Source organism: Rhinichthys klamathensis, unplaced genomic scaffold (assembly GCF_029890125.1).
Source record: "Rhinichthys klamathensis goyatoka isolate OS25496 unplaced genomic scaffold, OSU_Roscu_1.1 h1tg000021l_1, whole genome shotgun sequence".
Classification (NCBI taxonomy): Eukaryota; Metazoa; Chordata; class Actinopteri; order Cypriniformes; family Leuciscidae; genus Rhinichthys; species Rhinichthys klamathensis.
In genome coordinates, this window is record NW_026606572.1 from 845,768 (window position 1) to 865,359 (window position 19,592).

Sequence of the window (19,592 nt, forward strand, 5' to 3'; positions counted from 1 at the left end):
AAACGTGCTGCGTAACTTGAGAATGAACCTCATTGGTTCTTGTTGAAGCTCAAACGTGCTGCATAACGCGAGAATGAACCTCATTGGTTCTTGCTGAAGCTCAAACGTGCTGCGTAACTTGAGAATGAACCTCATTGGTTCTTGCTGAAGCTCAAACGTGCTGCTTAACACGAGAATGAACCTCATTGGTTCTTGCTGAAGCTGAAACGTGCTGCGTAACTTGAGAATGAACCTCATTGGTTCTTGCTGAAGCTCAAACGTGCTGCGTAACTTGAGAATGAACCTCATTGGTTCTTGCTGAAGCTCAAACGTGCTGCGTAACTTGAGAATGAACCTCATAGGTTCTTGCTGAAGCTCAAACGTGCTGCGTAACTTGAGAATGAACCTCATTGGTTCTTGTTGAAGCTCAAACGTGCTGCGTAACGCGAGAATGAACCTCATTGGTTCTTGCTGAAGCTCAAACGTGCTGCTTAACACGAGAATGAACCTTATTGGTTCTTGCTGAAGCTTAAACGTGCTGCGTAACACGAGAATGAACCTCATTGGTTCTTGCTGAAGCTCAAACGTGCTGCTTAACACGAGAATGAACCTCATTGGTTCTTGTTGAAGCTCAAACGTGCTGCGTAACGCGAGAATGAACCTCATTGGTTCTTGCTGAAGCTCAAACGTGCTGCGTAACGCGAGAATGAACCTCATTGGTTCTTGTTGAAGCTCAAACGTGCTGCGTAACGCGAGAATGAACCTCATTGGTTCTTGCTGAAGCTCAAACGTGCTGCTTAACACGAGAATGAACCTCATTGGTTCTTGCTGAAGCTCAAACGTGCTGCGTAACTTGAGAATGAACCTCATTGGTTCTTGCTGAAGCTCAAACGTGCTGCATAACTTGAGAATGAACCTCATTGGTTCTTGCTGAAGCTCAAACGTGCTGCGTAACTTGAGAATGAACCTCATTGGTTCTTGCTGAAGCTCAAACGTGCTGCTTAACTTGAGAATGAACCTCATAGGTTCTTGCTGAAGCTCAAACGTGCTGCGTAACTTGAGAATGAACCTCATTGGTTCTTGTTGAAGCTCAAACGTGCTGCGTAACGCGAGAATGAACCTCATTGGTTCTTGCTGAAGCTCAAACGTGCTGCTTAACACGAGAATGAACCTCATTGGTTTTTGCTGAAGCTCAAACGTGCTGCGTAACTTGAGAATGAACCTCATTGGTTCTTGCTGAAGCTCAAACGTGCTGCGTAACTTGAGAATGAACCTCATTGGTTCTTGCTGAAGCTCAAACGTGCTGCGTAACGCGAGAATGAACCTCATTGGTTCTTGTTGAAGCTTAAACGTGCTGCTTAACGCGAGAATGAACCCATTTGTTAGATGTAAACTGCCAGAGTTATGAACAGCCCCGAATAAGCTGCAGGAAAATGGATAATATATGGTAAAAAAAAAAAAACGCACTGACTGCTTGCATAATAAAATCTTTGCAACAGCTGTGGTTACATAAGCAGCAAGGGACCCTGAAAACTAAAGAAAACTAAAGTTTCTCAATTCAGACTGATTTTTAAAGAGAATAAGAGTCTGTATACATAGTTCTGGAAGAGAACAATAGTTTGTTCGAGTTGTTTGTGTATGTTGTAAGAGAATTTACAACAGTTTTTCTCTAGCAAGTTCTAGTAAAGGGTTAATACAGTTGGGCGGAGCCATGCGAAAGTTGAGCCCCTGAACATGAATGCTAAAGAATGAACGCTTGATAAACCCTCTTTGATAACTCACTGACTGTAATGTGTGAATGCTGCCGTTAGGCTGAATAATTTAGGTCACACATGGATGTTCGGGGAGCCTAAACTCGGTCGAACTGTTGGAAAACAGCCTGAACCATAAGAAGGGGATTCTTTTTCGTTATCATCTAAAAAAATGGAGGGTTTTGAAGGAGCCAGCAGCGCCGAGGGTGTTTTTGACCTGTCCCGATTGAATCTGAACAATCAGAGTTTGGACACGATTAGCGAGAAACGACGGAAAGACACGAGGCAATTGTATCTGAGTTACAACCGAATGACCATTCTGCCCGAATCAATCTGTTTATTCTCTAACCTGGAGTTTCTCGATATCAGTAACAACACGCTGTCGGTCATCTGCGAGGAGATTACCCGACTGACCAAACTCAAAACCCTTATAGCCAAGAATAATCGTTTAACTGAATTTTCCCTACCGAAAGAGTTTGGCTCTCTGCAGCTGGAAGTGTTGAATTTTAGTGGAAACAGGTTTGAGGAGGTGCCGAGCCAGTGTCTGCAGCTGCTGAGACTACAGTCACTGTCACTGGGAGGGAACAGACTGAAGAGCATCCCAGCAGAGATAGAGAGTCTGACCAGGTAATACAGAAACACCTGACTGCACCTTGACTGTCTCAAAACATCGTGAGAACTAGGGTTTGAGGCAGCTACTCGTTGGAGGATTGCCATACTTTTACACTTGTAATATGTCTACTCGGTGTAATTAAAGTCTCATGATTAACTAACCTCCTTTTTTTTCGGCTACAACTAATTGGCACTCAATTCCCGTGATCATTATGTCCTAATATGTTGGATGAAATAATCAAACTAATTTTGGAAATGATATAATTATATTAATGTAATATATTAATGTGGTAATTATATAAATAATTTTACTATCTTTAGGGGATGTCCGATGTTGTAATTTTTTGTCCCTGAGTGTTTTTTGGATGGCAAGAAAAGAAACAGAACTGCATTGAAAAAAACATTTACATAAAATGAAAAGAAAAAAAAATGACACCTCAAACAGTAAGAAAATAGTTCTTAAGAAGCTTGTTGTTCTTATTGTTTGGCAATGACATTAAGGGAGATCTCATGATGAAGACATCAAATCTAGGCAAAGTATTGAGAAATCAATAGCATAGTCACTCCTAGAAAAATAAAGAAATATATCTTTCATTGAAAAGTTTAAATCATATTTTATAAAAGTAGAAAGATAACAACTTAAGTTCTCCCAAAGAGATTAAACCTGATTGCAATAGTAGAATAAATGAAGCAAAGTTTCTTTCTCAACTTATGTTAGAAAGATCAACAAATGTAGAAATCTGGGAGTTGGTTGCATGGATAGACATTATGTTGAATCTTGAACTGTACCATGTCCCTGAGTGCTAACTTTTAATTGTCCCGTGATGACGTCACGGTCCAGGAAGTGACATCACTTTAGGTGGGAAAATAGGGAATAAAAGACATTTGCATGTATGGTCCAGATGGACTTATGAAAGTCATCGCAGCTGATTGCACAACAGCATGGATTTAAAGAGGTAGAGGTACGTGAAGCCGGATATGAAGTCAGAATTAGTTACCCAACTCCTCTAAAAGTATGACTAATTCATCTTTTGAAATAATTTGCCTTGCAATCAGTTATCATACGTTAACACAGATCATTTATTGACTAGCCTATACCCTCATATTAAACCAAAATCAGACTCCTCTTTCATGGACTCTAATCTTCTATTTTGGATGTCTGTCCGATTCTAATATGCGTTCTATGCAGGACCAATCTGAAGTTGAAGAAAACAAAACGGCAGAACAATGTGGAATAGGCCTGTCACAATGATATGAAATACACTGTGCACTCAACTTTCATTAGTAAATAAGAAATTTAACATGCTGTTCTTCACTACTGTGGCAAACTAAATCATTATGTCCTGGCTGATGCAACTTTATAACTGTAATCAAAAAGAGTGTCAGGCTGCCCTTTTTTCTAGTTTATAGCTTGTGCTCAGAACAAAGTGCAACATGTACAAAAAGAGGTCGTGTTGACGATTATCTTGTCCTGTCCCTTCAATGTCAGCTTCTTTAGAGTGTCCCCGAGCTCTTTTACAGTAATTCTGTCACAGTGCCAATTGAACTCAACAATTGGGTGTCATGAACAATCGGTCCCCCCATTAAATGGGTTCGCACTAGGACCCAGGGGACAGCCGTGTGTAAGTGTATGCTTGCTGTCAGTTCTCTGCTACAGTGCTTTAGCACTACCGTAGCCTGCTGTATTGTACAACATGTGATCTAATTCTGGGTATATAAAAAGTTTGTTTCACATTGTATTGTTTGCATTTTCTTACCAAATGATCACAGGTAATAAGAGATTTAATAAGCTAGCTGGCTAACGGTATGCTAAGCTAGTATGCTGAGAAGTAAAAAAAAAAAAAAAGAGAGAGAAATATTTAATTTACAATGTTTAATTTAGTTTTTCTTATCATTATTAATACATGTAACAACATTTAAAAGGCATTTATGGTCATATTTATATAGTTAAGGCAACATATATCGACATCAAAACAAACTCATCATATATATATATATATTATCAAACTGCAATTTGTAATATTGCGATTCATTTTGGACCTGGTTCAAGGCTCAGAAATGTTTACTGAAGAATTTTGGGACACTATTGCACACTTTCACAAGTTAGCAGATGCATTTCTCTGCCTAATGTTTGTTTACCTAAATACCTGCTTTCTTATCCTGCCAAGTTCATTCTGAACCTTATCAGTGTTGTCTTTATTAGTCACGTGCATATTAATAAACACCTTTCCCAATGTCAAGGAAATTAAGCTCCCAGAACGTGACTCACGGTCTACCAGGTTGATGATTACGGTATGTTATTAACTGATATGGCAAACCGTAGACAAACATCATAGTCTGCCTGTAGTTTGCAGCTGTTGCAAAGGAAACACTATAGCACACTAATTAATAAATCACAATTTTTTGCAATATTATAGTTTTTACTGCATTTTTGATCAAATAAATGCAGACTTGGTGAGCAACAAATGTAATCTGCTTGTATTGAAATCCAGCTGTCATGACAGTGAAGTGCTTCTCAGCTCATAATGGTCTCATTTGGGCTTTGGTTCACAGTGAGAGTGAATGGGATTCTCTCAGGAGTAGAGCTCCAGGCCGCAGGATCAGTTTGCCGTGTGGTCTCAGTAGAGCTGTGCCGAAGCCGTGACCGTGAGTCTGCTGAGGCCGACTTGGCTTCGAGCCATCCCGTCATAAAGAGACGTGCCCTGTTGTCCCACATTACACACAGAGTTGGTCCTTTTCGAGAGCTCTGGGCCTCTTTTTTTCTTTACCATCTCTGCCTGCTGTGGTAATTATCGAGACTAAGCCGAGATGGGTTGGCGAAGGGAATAAAGAAATGAATGCCTCTCTTTAGGGAGGACCACAAATGGAGAAAGTAGGGTAAAATGGTAGATCATCCAGGGTTCCAGACTGCGACCATTTTTTGAGAATGTGCGAGTTAAAATGTTATGTGGTCGCATTTGTGCGAGTGGACGCTTGAGCAACAGAACGCCGTTGTATCAGCTGCTGCAGTCCGTAACTTATGTTCAAAATGAACGAGTAGGCTACATCATGAATCCATTTTCCAAACCGTGTTTTTGACTTATTCTGAATCACTACGGTACGCCTATAATAAGTGTTTATATTCGGACTATTTTATCCCGGGGTCGTCTCTGCTGCGGAGTAGCCCAGTGCCTGCGTGACTCGCCATAGACATTAACGGAGAGAAGTAGTTCCGTCTACAGTGTTCTTCCGCAAGACACGTGCAGTTTATTTATTGACGAACGTAGACGTCACGCGCATTGCACACTGATGGTGAAACGCGCCAATTACCAATTCACGAATTAAGGCAGATAAAAATGGTCTCACGAAACACAGAGCCCCTTCCTCCTACGTCTTTTCAGCGGTTATATTTTCCTCTGTCGAGCGATTACTCTCATGATCGCTCGACAGAGGAAAAGGAAATTATTATAAAATGCAGAAGGTAAGGAGTGTGAGATTTCTGCTTTTTGTTACAACTATAAACTTTGATAACGAAAAATCTGTATCAGTTTATTATAATACTCTAATCTTTTAAAATGTAATGCATACATTTGAATGTTTAATGATTTTTAAGATAGATAGATAGATAGATAGATAGATAGATAGATAGATAGATAGATAGATAGATAGATAGATAGATAGATAGATAGATAGATAGATAGATAGATAGATAGATAGATAGATAGATAGATAGATAGAATATGATTCAAATGTAAATAGATAGATTGTATATAATTCAAATGTAAAATGCTTAAAATTACAGATTAAAATTACTGTCCCAAATCCATGAAAATCCTGAAATTTGGCAATGATAATTAATATATTACAGGTATTTCTGCTGCAACCCAGAAAGCCTTTGCTAGCCTTGGTCCATTAAAACCACTATTCATCAGCATGCATTGATTAATCCCATGGCATGTAGCAAAAAAAAAGGTGTGACCAAATCATATGCTGGTGCGACCAACTGAGAAAGTTGGTAGCACCAGTGCAACCAGTGGAAAAGTTAGTCTGGAGCCCTGTCATCTCTCACTCGCTCCTTGTTTCTCTGTCTTCTTTTTGTCCCCTGTAGAGGAATAATTCCTTTTCTCTGGGGGGTTTGAACTAAATGAACTGGCTCTGAGATTAATCACAACATTACAAACTTTTATTTTAGGAAAAGCAGGTACTAGACTATTTACTTAAAGGGATATTTTGAAGAATGTCGGTAAACAGTTGATGGACCCCATTGACTTCCATAGTTCCATAATTCCATAAAAAAAATGAAAGTCAATGGGGTCCATCAACTGTGGTTACCGACATTCTTCGAAATATCTTTTGTGTTCAGCTGAAGAAATTCATACAGGTTTGGCTTGAGGGCGAGTAAATTAAGACAGAATTTTCATTTTTGAGTGAACTATCCCTTTAAACTAGTCATGAAGCACTGGACGGGTGTCTGTGACGCAACAAAAGGGATGTTTGCTGAATATACACTCACCGGCCACTTTATTAGGTACACCTGTCCAACTGCTCGTTAACACTTAATTTCTAAGCAGCCAATCACATGGCGGCAACTCAGTGCATTTAGGCATGTAGACATGGTCAAGACAATCTCCTGCAGTTCAAACCGAGCATCAATATGGGGAAGAAAGTTGATTTGAGTGACTTTGAACGTGGCATGATTGTTGGTGCCAGAAGGGCTGGTCTGAGTATTTCAGAAACTGCTAATCTACTGGGATTTTCACGCACAACCATCTCTAGGGTTTACAGAGAATGGTCCGAAAAAGAAAAAACATCCAGTGAGCGGCAGTTCTGTGGGCGGAAATGCCTTGTTGATGCCAGAGGTCAGAGGAGAATGGCCAGACTGGTTCGAGCTGATAGAAGGGCAACAGTGACTCAAATAACCACCCGTTACAACCAAGGTGGGCAGAAGAGCATCTCTGAACGCACAGTACCTCGAACTTTGAGGCAGATGGGCTACAACAGCAGAAGACCCCACCGGGTACCACTCATCTCCACTACAAATAGGAAAAAGAGGCTACAATTTGCAAGAGCTCACCAAAATTGGACAGTTGAAGACTGGAAAAATGTTGCCTGGTCTGATGAGTCTCGATTTCTGTTGAGACATTCAGATGGTAGAGTCAGAATTTGGCGTAAACAGAATGAGAACATGGATCCATCATGCCTTGTTACCACTGAGCAGGCTGGTGGGGGTGGTGTAATGGTGTGGGGGATGTTTTCTTGGCACACTTTAGGCCCCTGAGTGCCAATTGGGCATCGTTTAAATGCCACGGCCTACCTGAGCATTGTTTCTGACCATGTCCATCCCTTTATGGCCACCATGTACCCATCCTCTGATGGCTACTTCCAGCAGGATAATGCACCATGGCACAAAGCTCGAATCATTTCAAATTGGTTTTCTTGAACATGACAATGAGTTCACTGTACTAAAATGGCCTCCACAGTCACCAGATCTCAATCGAATAGAGCATCTTTGGGATGTGGTGGAACGGGAGATTCGCATCATGGATGTGCAGCCGACAAATCTGCGGCAACTGTGTGATGCCATCATGTCAATATGGACCAAACTCCCTGAGGAATGCTTCCAGCACCTTGTTGAATCTATGCCACGAAGAATTGAGGCAGTTCTGAAGGCAAAAGGGGGTCCAACCCGTTACTAGCATGGGGTACCTAATAAAGTGGCCGGTGAGTGTATATCTTAGTTATCATGAAGCATCGATCTGTATTGACTTAAAAACAGCAGAAGTTAGGGTGATTTCCTCATAACCAAACTCTGCTGTGATCTATTTTTTTAAAACCTTTTTGCACGTCTGCATTTGCTCAGTGGAAGACTTCCTGTTTATTTTGAATGTACTTAAATGTATTGGTTTTTGGGAGTCAGGCCCCACTAGCTAAAGGAACATTAAATAAAGATGTACAACATTAAACTGACAGCATATTTTTGAGTTTATTTATTTGTATTACAACAGAAATACCAGAGGTACATAAATAGTTTAGATAGGAGAGCATTCAAATATGTCTTAGACAAAGGGAGGCCTTGGAGTCGAAAAAGGTTGCAAAGCACTGCTTTAATGTGCATACGCTTGATTTTCTAGTATTGATAAAACAAAACAAAAATGGATACATGCTATTCAACTGGATGAAAATGCATTTTATGCTTTCAGATGCTCTTTTTTGTGTGTGTGTGTTTCAGAGTATGTCTGTTTCACTAGCATGACTTTATTTTCCAATGAAAGATTCCAAATAACATCTATGTTAGTCATTTTGTCACCATTTTGACATCTATATTTGCTTCACAACCCTTCTTTCTCTCTTTAGCTTAGAGCTGTTGTATCTGGGTGGTAACCAGATCTCCTCCATCCCTGCTGAACTAGCTAACTTGCCCTTCCTCAGTTACCTGGTTCTGTGTGATAATCGTATCCAGAGCGTCCCACCTACACTCAACAGGTAAGTCTTTTAGATGTGCAGTGCAAATACTTGCTAATAAAGTGTGCAGTTAAAAAAGAAAATAGTACACCATACTAGGATCCGTCTATCAGTGGATATATTAGGGATCCGGTGATGGACGCATGCTTTCAAATGCTCTCGTGTCTATCTATTTACAAATGAATATTAAAAATGTTTTTTGCCTGTCCTGCTTTTTCTTTCACTCTCACAGGCTCCATTCCTTGCGCTCTCTTAGTCTGCATAATAACTTGCTGACGTATCTTCCGAGAGAGATCCTGAGCCTGGTACAGCTTCAGGAGCTCAGTCTGCGAGGCAATCCCTTGGTGGTACGCTTCATCAAGGACATGACATACGACCCCCCGTCCCTGCTGGAGCTGGCTGGCCGCACCGTCAAAAGCAGGAACCTTCTGTACTCGCATAAAGACCTCCCGAGCCATCTAGTCAACTACCTAGACATGGCCAGCAAGTGCCCCAACCCCAAGTGTGCAGGTGGGAGAAGAAAGATGATATAAAGACAAGTTTATATAGATTATATAGAGTTCAGAATCAATGAAAGTCCTTTATATAGAAGAATGTGCTCTCATTTAAAGGGTTAGTTCACCCCAAAATGGAAATAATGTCATCATTTACATTCCAAAGCTGTATGACTTTAGTTTTGGAACACAAATCAAGTTTTTATTTTATATTCTCTCATTATTTGTGTCCATCCATCAAAATCCACACATCCAAAATTCCCAAGCTTCATAAAGTTCATAAAGACATTGTGAAAGTAATTCATATGAATCGAGCACAGCCAAGTCTTCTGAAATGACACAATTTAAATGTTGAACCGAATTAATTTAGGATTCTATTCATATATAGAGCACATCAAATATGGTAAACAGAAGCTCAAATGTGTGTGCTTAAACTGCTGGAGTGATATGGATCAAGTTTACACAGTTTTTATGAACAAATTTTGGTGGAATGGACTTTCATTAAGGCAATGAAACAAAACCATCGTTTTTTTGGGGGGGGGGGGGGGGGCTATTTTGCTTCCACGACTTGTCTTCTTTCAGACTAATGGAAAGAAAACGTCCAGAATACACATTTAAATGTTTATTTAATTATACTTTATCTATTAAATTAGTAGATTTCCATTACAATACGTCCTGTATCTTTAAATGTTGTTTTGTCAAAAAATAGTTTTTTTCTCTTGGCACTGAGCCAGAAACCTACACTTTACAACAGACTTTAGTTTATCACTATCTATATTCTGAAGGTTTCAAATTTATAATTCAACTGATTTATGTAACATTTTATTCCTAAAAATATTTTTTTTTCTTTTTTTTCTGGCTGTTTTACAATATTTTCTGATTTATGGAGTGATAAAAAAATAGATATCAAAAACCTCTGTAAAAACGAATTTGTCAAAAATTGTTCAACCTAGCTTTATCCAGTGTTCAGATTTATGTTCTTCCATTATAAAGCTTGGTAGAGCCAGGATATTTTTTTAAATACTCCGATTGTGTTTGGCTGAAAGAAGAAAGTCATACACACCTAGGATGGCTTGAAGGTGAGTCAATTATAGGATAATCTTTTATTTTGGGTGAACTAACCCTTTAAAAGTACCTACCGGTACACTTGTGTTACGAAGATGAACGTAAGTCTGATGGGTTCGGAATGACACGAGGGTAATTGATGACAGAACTAACTTTTTATTCAATGTCAAATTTTCTAACCACAATATATCTCACCACCTCATTCCCAGGCGTTTACTTCGACTCATGCGTTCGTCACATTAAGTTTGTGGATTTCTGCGGGAAGTATCGCCTGCCCTTGATGCACTACCTGTGCTCCCCAGAATGCACCTCTCCCTGCAGCTCCAACCCTCAGAGCGACGCCGACTCGGACGATGACAACAGCGTTCCCGCCGACCGCCTTCAAAGAGTTCTTCTGGGATAACCTCGCTCACCCCACACACGTCTCTTTCTCTCTGGCTTACAGTGTTATCAGCAAGAACATTGAACTTTACAGCCAGCTGGCCTGAAAACCTCTCAGCTGAAGCCAAATCTTTTTGCCAAGGGATTGAGCAAGTGGAATCCCGCTGCATTGTGGGAAAGACATCTGCAGATAGCTTCTCTTACAAAGGCCTTGCCTTGCAAAGGCAAAATCAAAAAACACTGGTGGTTCAGAATAGTTGTTTTATAAATTGTTATATTAACTGAGTTGCCTTGGTCATCAATCTGTTTAGCTCTTGCACTTTTGTAATATATAGAGGACGCAGTTTAGGTACACTCATGTCTTTTGCTTGACAATAGGTTGCTTTGTCTCTCACAGGAGAGCGATAACTCAGATTTTCACACTACGCACAAAGATTTACTGTGAATTAAGAAAAACTAAGCTTTGAGAATACTTGCTTTTTGGGGATTTGAGAGGTTTAGAAATATTTGACTGTTTTCTTCTTGTTTGTAATTGTGGCCTATCATAATGGCTTACAGACCTCACTGTCAAACAGTGCTACACATCTTCACGAACATGTGCTAACATGTCTGCAAGACATCTTGTTTAAGCTTTCGCGTTTGCATTGAATATGCTGACACCCTGTGGTTGCATTAAAAAAAACTGGGGCAACGTTTGGAATCTTGAGATAAACGGTGACAAAGGTTACCAGGCGCTTTGTTTTGAAGGTTATTTCTTCATGTAGACCACTTCTTCAACAATAGGAAATATGTGATATTGTTACAGAGCCAAAGGACAGAATCGTGAAGTGTTTCTGGTATTTCTTTTTAAACAGAACTTTAACACTTTCTGTTTGTACACTCACTTTTCTTTAGTTTCTTCACGTGTCTTACACTCTTAGGCTTAACCAATACTGACTAATGCAAATACTTAATGCAATCATTATTTCAGAGTTTTAACATTTATATCTAAGGCTTTTATACTAAATAATCTTTTATGATGTTTTCTTTATATCATTGACAAGCTAGAATGTATTTTATTTAAGATGATGAAGGTCGATTTGGATTGCATTCACTCCTCTAATGGTTTATAAACATGTATTTGCACTTCTTATATAGAGTACTATAATAAAAAATATTAATTTGTGTATTGATCACTTTTTTTCAAATTGTGTTTTCACTTTTTTTTATTCCATGTTCTTCTGAAATAAAGCCAGAGCTTTAGAAACATTTCTACAGTCCTATTAAGTACAAATCTCTGTGATGTCCTTTTGAATGATACTCAAGCTGTTATATGTGTACATTTTTATGTACATGTTTGTGTACATTTACACAAACAAGATTTTCTGTGACTAGAACTACACTGAACTAAATTATAAACGCAACACTTTTGTTTTTGCCCCCATTTTTCATGAGCTGAAAATGATCTAAGACTTTTTCTATGTGCACAAAAGGCCTATTTCTCTCAAATATTGTTCATAAATCTGTGTTAGTGAGCACTTCTCCTTTGTCTGAAAACCAGTCAATATCTGGTGTGACCACCATTTGCCTCACGCAGTGCAATACATCTCCTTCGCATAGAGTTGATCAGGTTGTTGATTGTGGCCTGTGGAATGTTGGTCCACTCCTCTTCAATGGCTGTGCGAAGTTGCTGGATATTGGCAGGACCTGGAACACGCTGTCGTATACGCCGATCCAGAGCATCCCAAACATGCTCAATGGGTGACATGTCCGGTGAGTATGCTGGCCATGCAAGAACTGTGATGTTTTCAGCTTCCAGGAATTGTGTACAGATCCTTGCAACATGGGGCCGTGCATTATCATACTGCAACATGAGGTGATGGTCGTGGATGAATGGCGCAACAATGGGCTTCAGGATCTCGTCACGGTATCTCTGTGCATTCAAAATGCCATCAATAAAATGCACCTGTGTTCGTTGTCCATAACATACGCCTGCCCATACCATAACCCCACCGCCACCATGGGCCACTCGATCCACAACGTTGACATCAGCAAACCGCTCACCCACACGACGCCATACACGCTGTCTACCATCTGCCCTGTACAGTGGAAACCGGGATTCATCCGTGAAGAGAACACCTCTCTAAAGTGCCCGAAGCCATCGAATGTGAGCATTTGCCCACTCAAGTCGGTTACGACGACGAACTGCAGTCAGTTCGAGACACCGATGAGGACGACGAGCATGCAGATGAGCTTCCCTGAGACGGTTTCTGACAGTTTGTGCAGAAATTCTTTGGTTATGCAAACCGATTGTTGCAGCAGCTGTCCGGGTGGCTGGTCTCAGACGATCTTAGAGGTGAAGATGCTGGATGTGGAGGTCCTGGACTGGTGTGGTTACACGTGGTCTGCGGTTGTGAGGCTGGTTGGATGTACTGACAAATTCTCTGAAACGCCTTTGGAGACGGTTTATGGTAGAGAAATGAACATTCAATTGCACACTCCCTCAAAACTTGCGACATCAGTGGCATTGTGCTGTGTGATAAAACTGCACATTTTAGAGTGGCCTTTTATTGTGGCCAGCCTAAGGCACACCTGTGCAATAATCATGCTGTCTAATCAGCATCTTGATATGCCACACCTGTGAGGTGGATGGATTATCTCGGGAAAGGAGAAGTGCTCACTAACACAGATTTAGACAGATTTGTGAACAATTTTTGAGAGAAATAGGCCTTAGCCTACATAGAAAAAGTCTTAGATCTTTGAGTTCAGCTCATGAAAAATGGGGGCAAAAACAAAAGTGTTGCGTTTATAATTTTGTTCAGTGTAGCTTTGTAAAGCAATACATTTACAGCAGAAGTGGTAAATGGCATAGAAAGCAAGGGAACTTGTTGGTCTATAGCAGTGGTTCTCAACTCTGGTCGGGGACCCACTTTTCTGCACATTTTTGTAGTTTTGTATAAAGTATCCAGTGGTCATACTAAACTTTTAATTAGGATCATAGTTTATGACAAAAAATTCTTTATGTTAATTTCTCTGTAGGTAACACTATCTGACATCACACATGTACAAAAATAAAGAAATATATATGGTAATACTTTATTTTACAGTGTCCTTGTTACACATGTTACATGTAGTTACTGTAGAAATAATTATAAATTATGCATAATTACATGCAACTAAATCTAACCCTATATTAAGTACATGTAGTTAATTATTATTACACAGTAGCCTACTTAAATGCATGAATGGTGCATGCAAAATGCTGCATAACACAGACAACTTAAAATAAAGTGTGTGTATATATATATATATATATATATATATATATATTTATTTATATTTCTGAACTTTTGTCACTTAACACGCTTACATGTCTCCGGAAGTCGCCATCCCTCCATTGAAAATGAATGGGATCATGTTGTTTTGTTGTTAAGTGTCGCTGGCATTGTGAACAGGGTTTTCTGTCAAGTGTGGGTCAAGAATTTTGAGGACTCATGCATAGAGAGCTTTGAAGAGCTTTATTTTAATAAAAATAACAAAAACACACACAACTTAAACCAAACCTCCCCAATGGCACAACAAACAGGCTTCCACACAAAGGAACATAGATGACGATCTGGCACAGGACAGAGAACAGAAGGAGAATAAAAAGGGAAGGAAACAATGCAGGTAATGAGGGACGACAGGTGGGGCAAATAAACCCATGACCCGGGGCCAAGACTGAAGACTGACAGAAAGGACATTGCACACAGAAACAAAATGTGTAACAGGCCCATGGCAAACAAACATGTCTGAAGTGCTCATGCCATGTGCCATGTGCTCATAAACAAGACAAGAACAGAACCAAAATGAAACAGAAAGGATCCAGACACCATGCCGCGAACACTCAAACAAATACATAAGAGTGCACGGCCCAGAACACGTCCTTCTCAGATTTCGATTCAGATTTGTGACCAAATTGATACATTTTAACCGAATTTGTTACAATTTTTCTCTCAAACTAAAATGGGGGAATGAATAATTGCAATATGGCCACAATTTAAAACGAGGGAACAAATTGGTAAAACTAGCCATGCATTAATAAGTTGTGGGAACAAATCCTTAATTCATTGTCATGATACCTCCTTTCTTTCTTGCGCATGTCATTTGGGGGTCCGTACATGCATCCTTCTCCAATCTAGTTAATTATTTTAAATGTGATGCTGATCATGCGGTCCTGTTGCTCCTGGCTAACCTTTTTGTAAATGCTAGTGAAGCCTGCACTTTTCTGAACGTGTGATTACCTGTCTTTAACGCTTCTTTAACCTCTATCTTCTGTGGAAAAAAATGAAACCTTTGGTGCATTCAAGCAAGGTATCATTAAAATGTAAATGTGTTTAAGTTGCCAGGATTGATTCCTCTCAGAATCCATTAGCCAGACACTTGTCAGTTCAGACGGTCAGAGAGAGATTCAGCGTTTGGCCAGTGAACATACAGGACTGAGTTCCTGCATTAGCATATGAAAGCCATCTCATCACTGGTACTGAATACAGAGGGACTTTCTTTTCACCTCCCAAATTCAAAGTTTTACTCTATACGGGACACTCTTTCTTTGAAGGAGAAAGACCTGGTAACAAATTGATGCCACTCTTTTTTCCCACTTCATTCTGCCTTGCCTTCACTCTCTGTGAGGATTGTCTGATCCTTGATGGGTTTTGAGGGACAGATGTGTTGTTATTTGTCTTGTTTGTTTGACCATTTTAAACACTTGTTAGGAGCTCAAAGCCCCATGGCACCCTACTGACAGCACACTGAAAGTGTCTCTCCTCACTTCAGTGCACCTCAATATATAGTTGCGAATGCTGAGATGTCTCTTTCTTCATAGATTGCACATTTGCTTAATGCTGAAACTTCTTTTCACATCTTTTATCTCTCCTCCGTAATTTGGTACCTTGAGAGCAAATGATTCATATTCATACTGGAGTTCAGAAAAGTCTCTATATGTCTTGCTACAAGTTAAGAGAACAAAAGATCTCTTAGCTCATAATTATACTACATGTTTATTGACTCACTGGCTAGAACAGAGATTCCCAAACCTTTTTGTATGATCAATCTTGAGACCAACCAAAAGTTTTAGAGGTTTGCATCTGTCCAAACTTCATTACATTACCATTAGACATATGATTTCGTATTCATTCGTATGATTTTGTGCAATCTGCTTATGCCGCATTAATGGTTTAGGGGTGGAGTTTCATGCTTTTTTCTAAAAAAATTCATGAACCATTTAAAAAAAGGTAAATTACTTTTTATCTTGCAGTTCTGACTTTTTCTCACAAAACGGCAAGTTTATATTTCTGACTATATCTCTCACAATTTCAAGTTTTAATCTCGCAATTCTGACTATATTTTTTCCTCAGATTGAGTTCATCTCTCGTAATTCAGACTTTCCCCCCCCCCTGACTTCTGAGTTTATATATCTTTTAAAGGTGCAGTAAACAATGTCTGAGAAAAACTGTTGATATTTGAAATCAACCCAAACAAACACACCCATTCATTCATTGCTCCGCCCCTAAAAATGCATGAATGAACGTACAATACAAGAGGGGACATCTCTTTATCATAGCTGAAGCGAAGCAAAATAATGCTGCACAGATGACGAACGAATGATAAGGAAGAATAAAAAATGAACATACAGAGTACATAAGAGTATACAAGCAAGAGTTTGTTGTTATTTGCCAGCACCAGCTCTAGACAGACAATTTCCATCCCATTTCCATCCCATGTGTTCAAGAGAACAAAGTCATCACTTCCTGTGAAATTGGCATAAAATATCTGTAATAAAAATGGAAGTTGCTGCAATCTGGGACCGTTGCTCTTTTTTCCTCCATCATACATTTTGTGAATCTCAGGAACACGATAAATACTGTCAATGGTGTTTGGGAACGCAATCGATTCTGGGAGGTAATTAAACCAAATCATTTTGATGACAGACTTTGGCTCAGGCATTTCAGAATGATCAAACATCTGAGATGCTGTGCAATGAAACTGGTCCGCTGTTTTGTCCAGTTATCCAATCACATCCACTGTTGAGGCAAAGCCACGTAAATGTGTTTGCTGCAGATCGAGGGATTTATTTAGTAAACGTGTTTCCATCATAATTTATTCGCATTTCTTATGGGCTAAAAAATCCAGACTTTTTTTTATGCGATATCCCAAAATGCACTAATAGCTATTGACACTCAAAACTATCCTGTTATTGCTAACATTACAACAACAGCAAATCTTGGTACTGTGACACATAGCAAAACCAATGTTACTCACATATGGAACAAAGCAACCTCTGCATCCGTTTTCAGGCCTTCCCGCTTAGATCTTTCCAGCGCTGGAAAGCTTTTAATAACGCAGGTCCTAAAGCTCTGGGCTGATCATATCCCTCCTTTTTCCAGTGATATTCCTCTGAGCTTTTCTCTTTTGTAATTTCTCTCAGCCATCTCTCTTTCTTCAAATCTCCCTCTTGCTCACTCAAGAGTTCTGAGGGCTGTAATAAAAGGCTTGATTAAAGGTCAAAGGTATAAAAACAAAACCTTCATAAATAATGAATTGTTCACTGAGCTTTGTAATATATGCACCGTACGCGACACATTTGAACACATATATGTGTGGTATGAGCTACCTGACCACAGGAATGTGCAATAGACAGCTGTGTGGGCGTTTGAGGTCTTCACATCAGGGATATGTCTAAGGAAATATAAACGAAACCCTAACTCTATAATTAAAAAATCCAGAACTTTTTCCTCATACCAATTCATACTTTAAAAAAATTCTTGTAAAACTGAAAATGTGTGTGGCTAATTTAAAAACCAAATACATAGACATATCTGTGTAAAGTCAATTAAGCAATGGCTGGGGATGAGCTAGCAGTTGTACTTAGCGTGTGTGTGTGTGTGTGTATAGCTGCAATTACTTGCAACACGAGACGCATGAAAGACGCCCGGATGAAATTGAAGCATTCACATTTAAATGGTTGTAAGTTGAGAGCTGTGAACAAAGTTTAGCGTCGTACAATGTCCTGCACTCACTCTACAGAGACAGTCCTGTTGTCGAGTGCACATGACAGAACCATATTCTGGAATAACAGTCTTTATGCATGTCTGGAATATGACCCACATTCACACAGCAGCATATGACCATCAGTAACCTGTCATTTTGGGCAGGACTACCTGCCACAGGAGGTGAGTAATAACTGTGCCATGACTAGAGTGGGTGGATGGAATGAGGAATTGTGTTCTTAGGATTATTCTGTGGTTTTTTCCATTACAATACGGACCTTTTATGACTTCCCAAGGTGAGTGTTGTCATCATGGTGTACAGTCACCGGTGATTTCGGTCTATACAAGTTATAACTTGAAATCAAGCTCGGCCATAAAGATAGTGTTGTTTAATGACTTTTGGCCAAGTCAAGAGGAATCATTACTCTATAATATAAAATGTAAACTGTACACCGTGGAGATATCAATCATAGACTGCAATTAGGTCAATGTGGATCACTTTGTAGATTTATGGCTTTACACATTTCTCCAGAAAAACAACAACAGTAAGGAATGCACATAACACATTCACTACTAGGCTAAAGAGATATAACCGGTTTAGATGGAAAGGATCTCAAACTGACTAGCTGAAGACGTTACTGTTGCTTTACCATTAATAGACATGCTTCTTGAAAATAAATTCAAGCGGGTGATTCCCCAGAGGTTGATGTATGTATGCAATTTCCCACGAACCACCTAGTCAGGTCAAAAATAAAACTTATAATAGGAATTCAATAGAAATCAGAGTAAGACAAAAACACGTCTTGTATTGACTTAATTTTATACATTTTGAACAAAAAAGCCTGAGCCACCGCCAGGATTTTTTATAATTTTCACAAAAGTTTCATGGCTCCCAGAATATTTTGTTGTATGAATATCTGAACACGCAATATAGCAAAAAAAGGAACAGAGCCCATTCTTTTAAACAAATTTTTTTTTTAATTCTAGCTTGATGCATTCTTTTTTTTTTATCAACACTTGAATGTGTATAAGATTCATAAAAAAGCAACATTTTGAACAAAAAGCTGAGAAAATAGCTCCCATGACTACAACATGCATATGCATTTTTCTCTTGTTTCTGCTCCTTTTTTGCCTGTGTTTTTATCCAGAGATTCAGATCTCTTTCAAAAGATGTGTAATAGCGCCCTCTAACTACCACCCACCTACAGTAAAAACCAGAAAGCCGGAAAAAACAGCGGAGGGGTTTGTCTCATAAATTACGTAAAATTCTGTCAACGACGAGGAAGCGTATTCTCATAAATGACGGAAAATTCTGTCAACGAGGTGGAAGCGTATTCTCATAAATGACGGAAAATTCTGTCAACGAGGTGGAAGCGTATTCTCATAAATGACGGAAAATTCTGTCAACGAGGTGGAAGCGTATTCTCATAAATGACGGAAAATTCCGTCAACGGCGGGGTGTGTAAGATGTGTAATAGCGCCCCCTAACTACCACCCACCTACAGTAAAAACCAGAAAGCCGGAAAAAAACAGTGGAGGGGTTTGTCTCATAAATTACGTAAAATTCTGTCAACGACGTGGAGCGTATTCTCATAAATGACGGAAAATTCTGTCAACGGCGGGGTGTGTAAGATGTGTAATAGTGCCCTCTAACTACCACCCACCTACAGTAAAAACCAGAAAGCTGGAAAAAAACAGCGGAGGGGTTTGTCTCATAAATTACGTAAAATTCTGTCAACGACGTGGAAGCGTATTCTCATAAATGACAGAATATTCCGTCAACGGCGGGGAAGCCCTGTCTCATAAATGATGGAAAATTCCGTCAACATTCTGTCAACAACGTGGAATCACTGTAAAAGACG

At 39.4% G+C, this 19,592-nt stretch overlaps 1 protein-coding gene across 2 annotated transcripts; it reads left to right on the forward strand.

Moving 5' to 3' along the window:
- The first annotated feature begins 1,769 nt into the window (after positions 1-1,769).
- Positions 1,770-11,893, forward strand: lrrc58b (leucine rich repeat containing 58b). Of its 2 annotated transcripts, none has more exons than XM_056240899.1 (4): positions 1,770-2,357; positions 8,676-8,804; positions 9,016-9,293; positions 10,552-11,893. In XM_056240899.1, exons 1-4 carry the CDS (start codon positions 1,903-1,905, stop codon positions 10,743-10,745), a joined length of 1,056 nt encoding a protein of 351 aa, XP_056096874.1. In that variant the 5' UTR covers positions 1,770-1,902; the 3' UTR covers positions 10,746-11,893. The 2 variants fall into 2 exon arrangements, with proteins under 2 accessions (XP_056096874.1, XP_056096880.1); XM_056240905.1 differs by having other exon boundaries at positions 10,645-11,893.
- Positions 11,894-19,592: the final 7,699 nt, after the last annotated feature.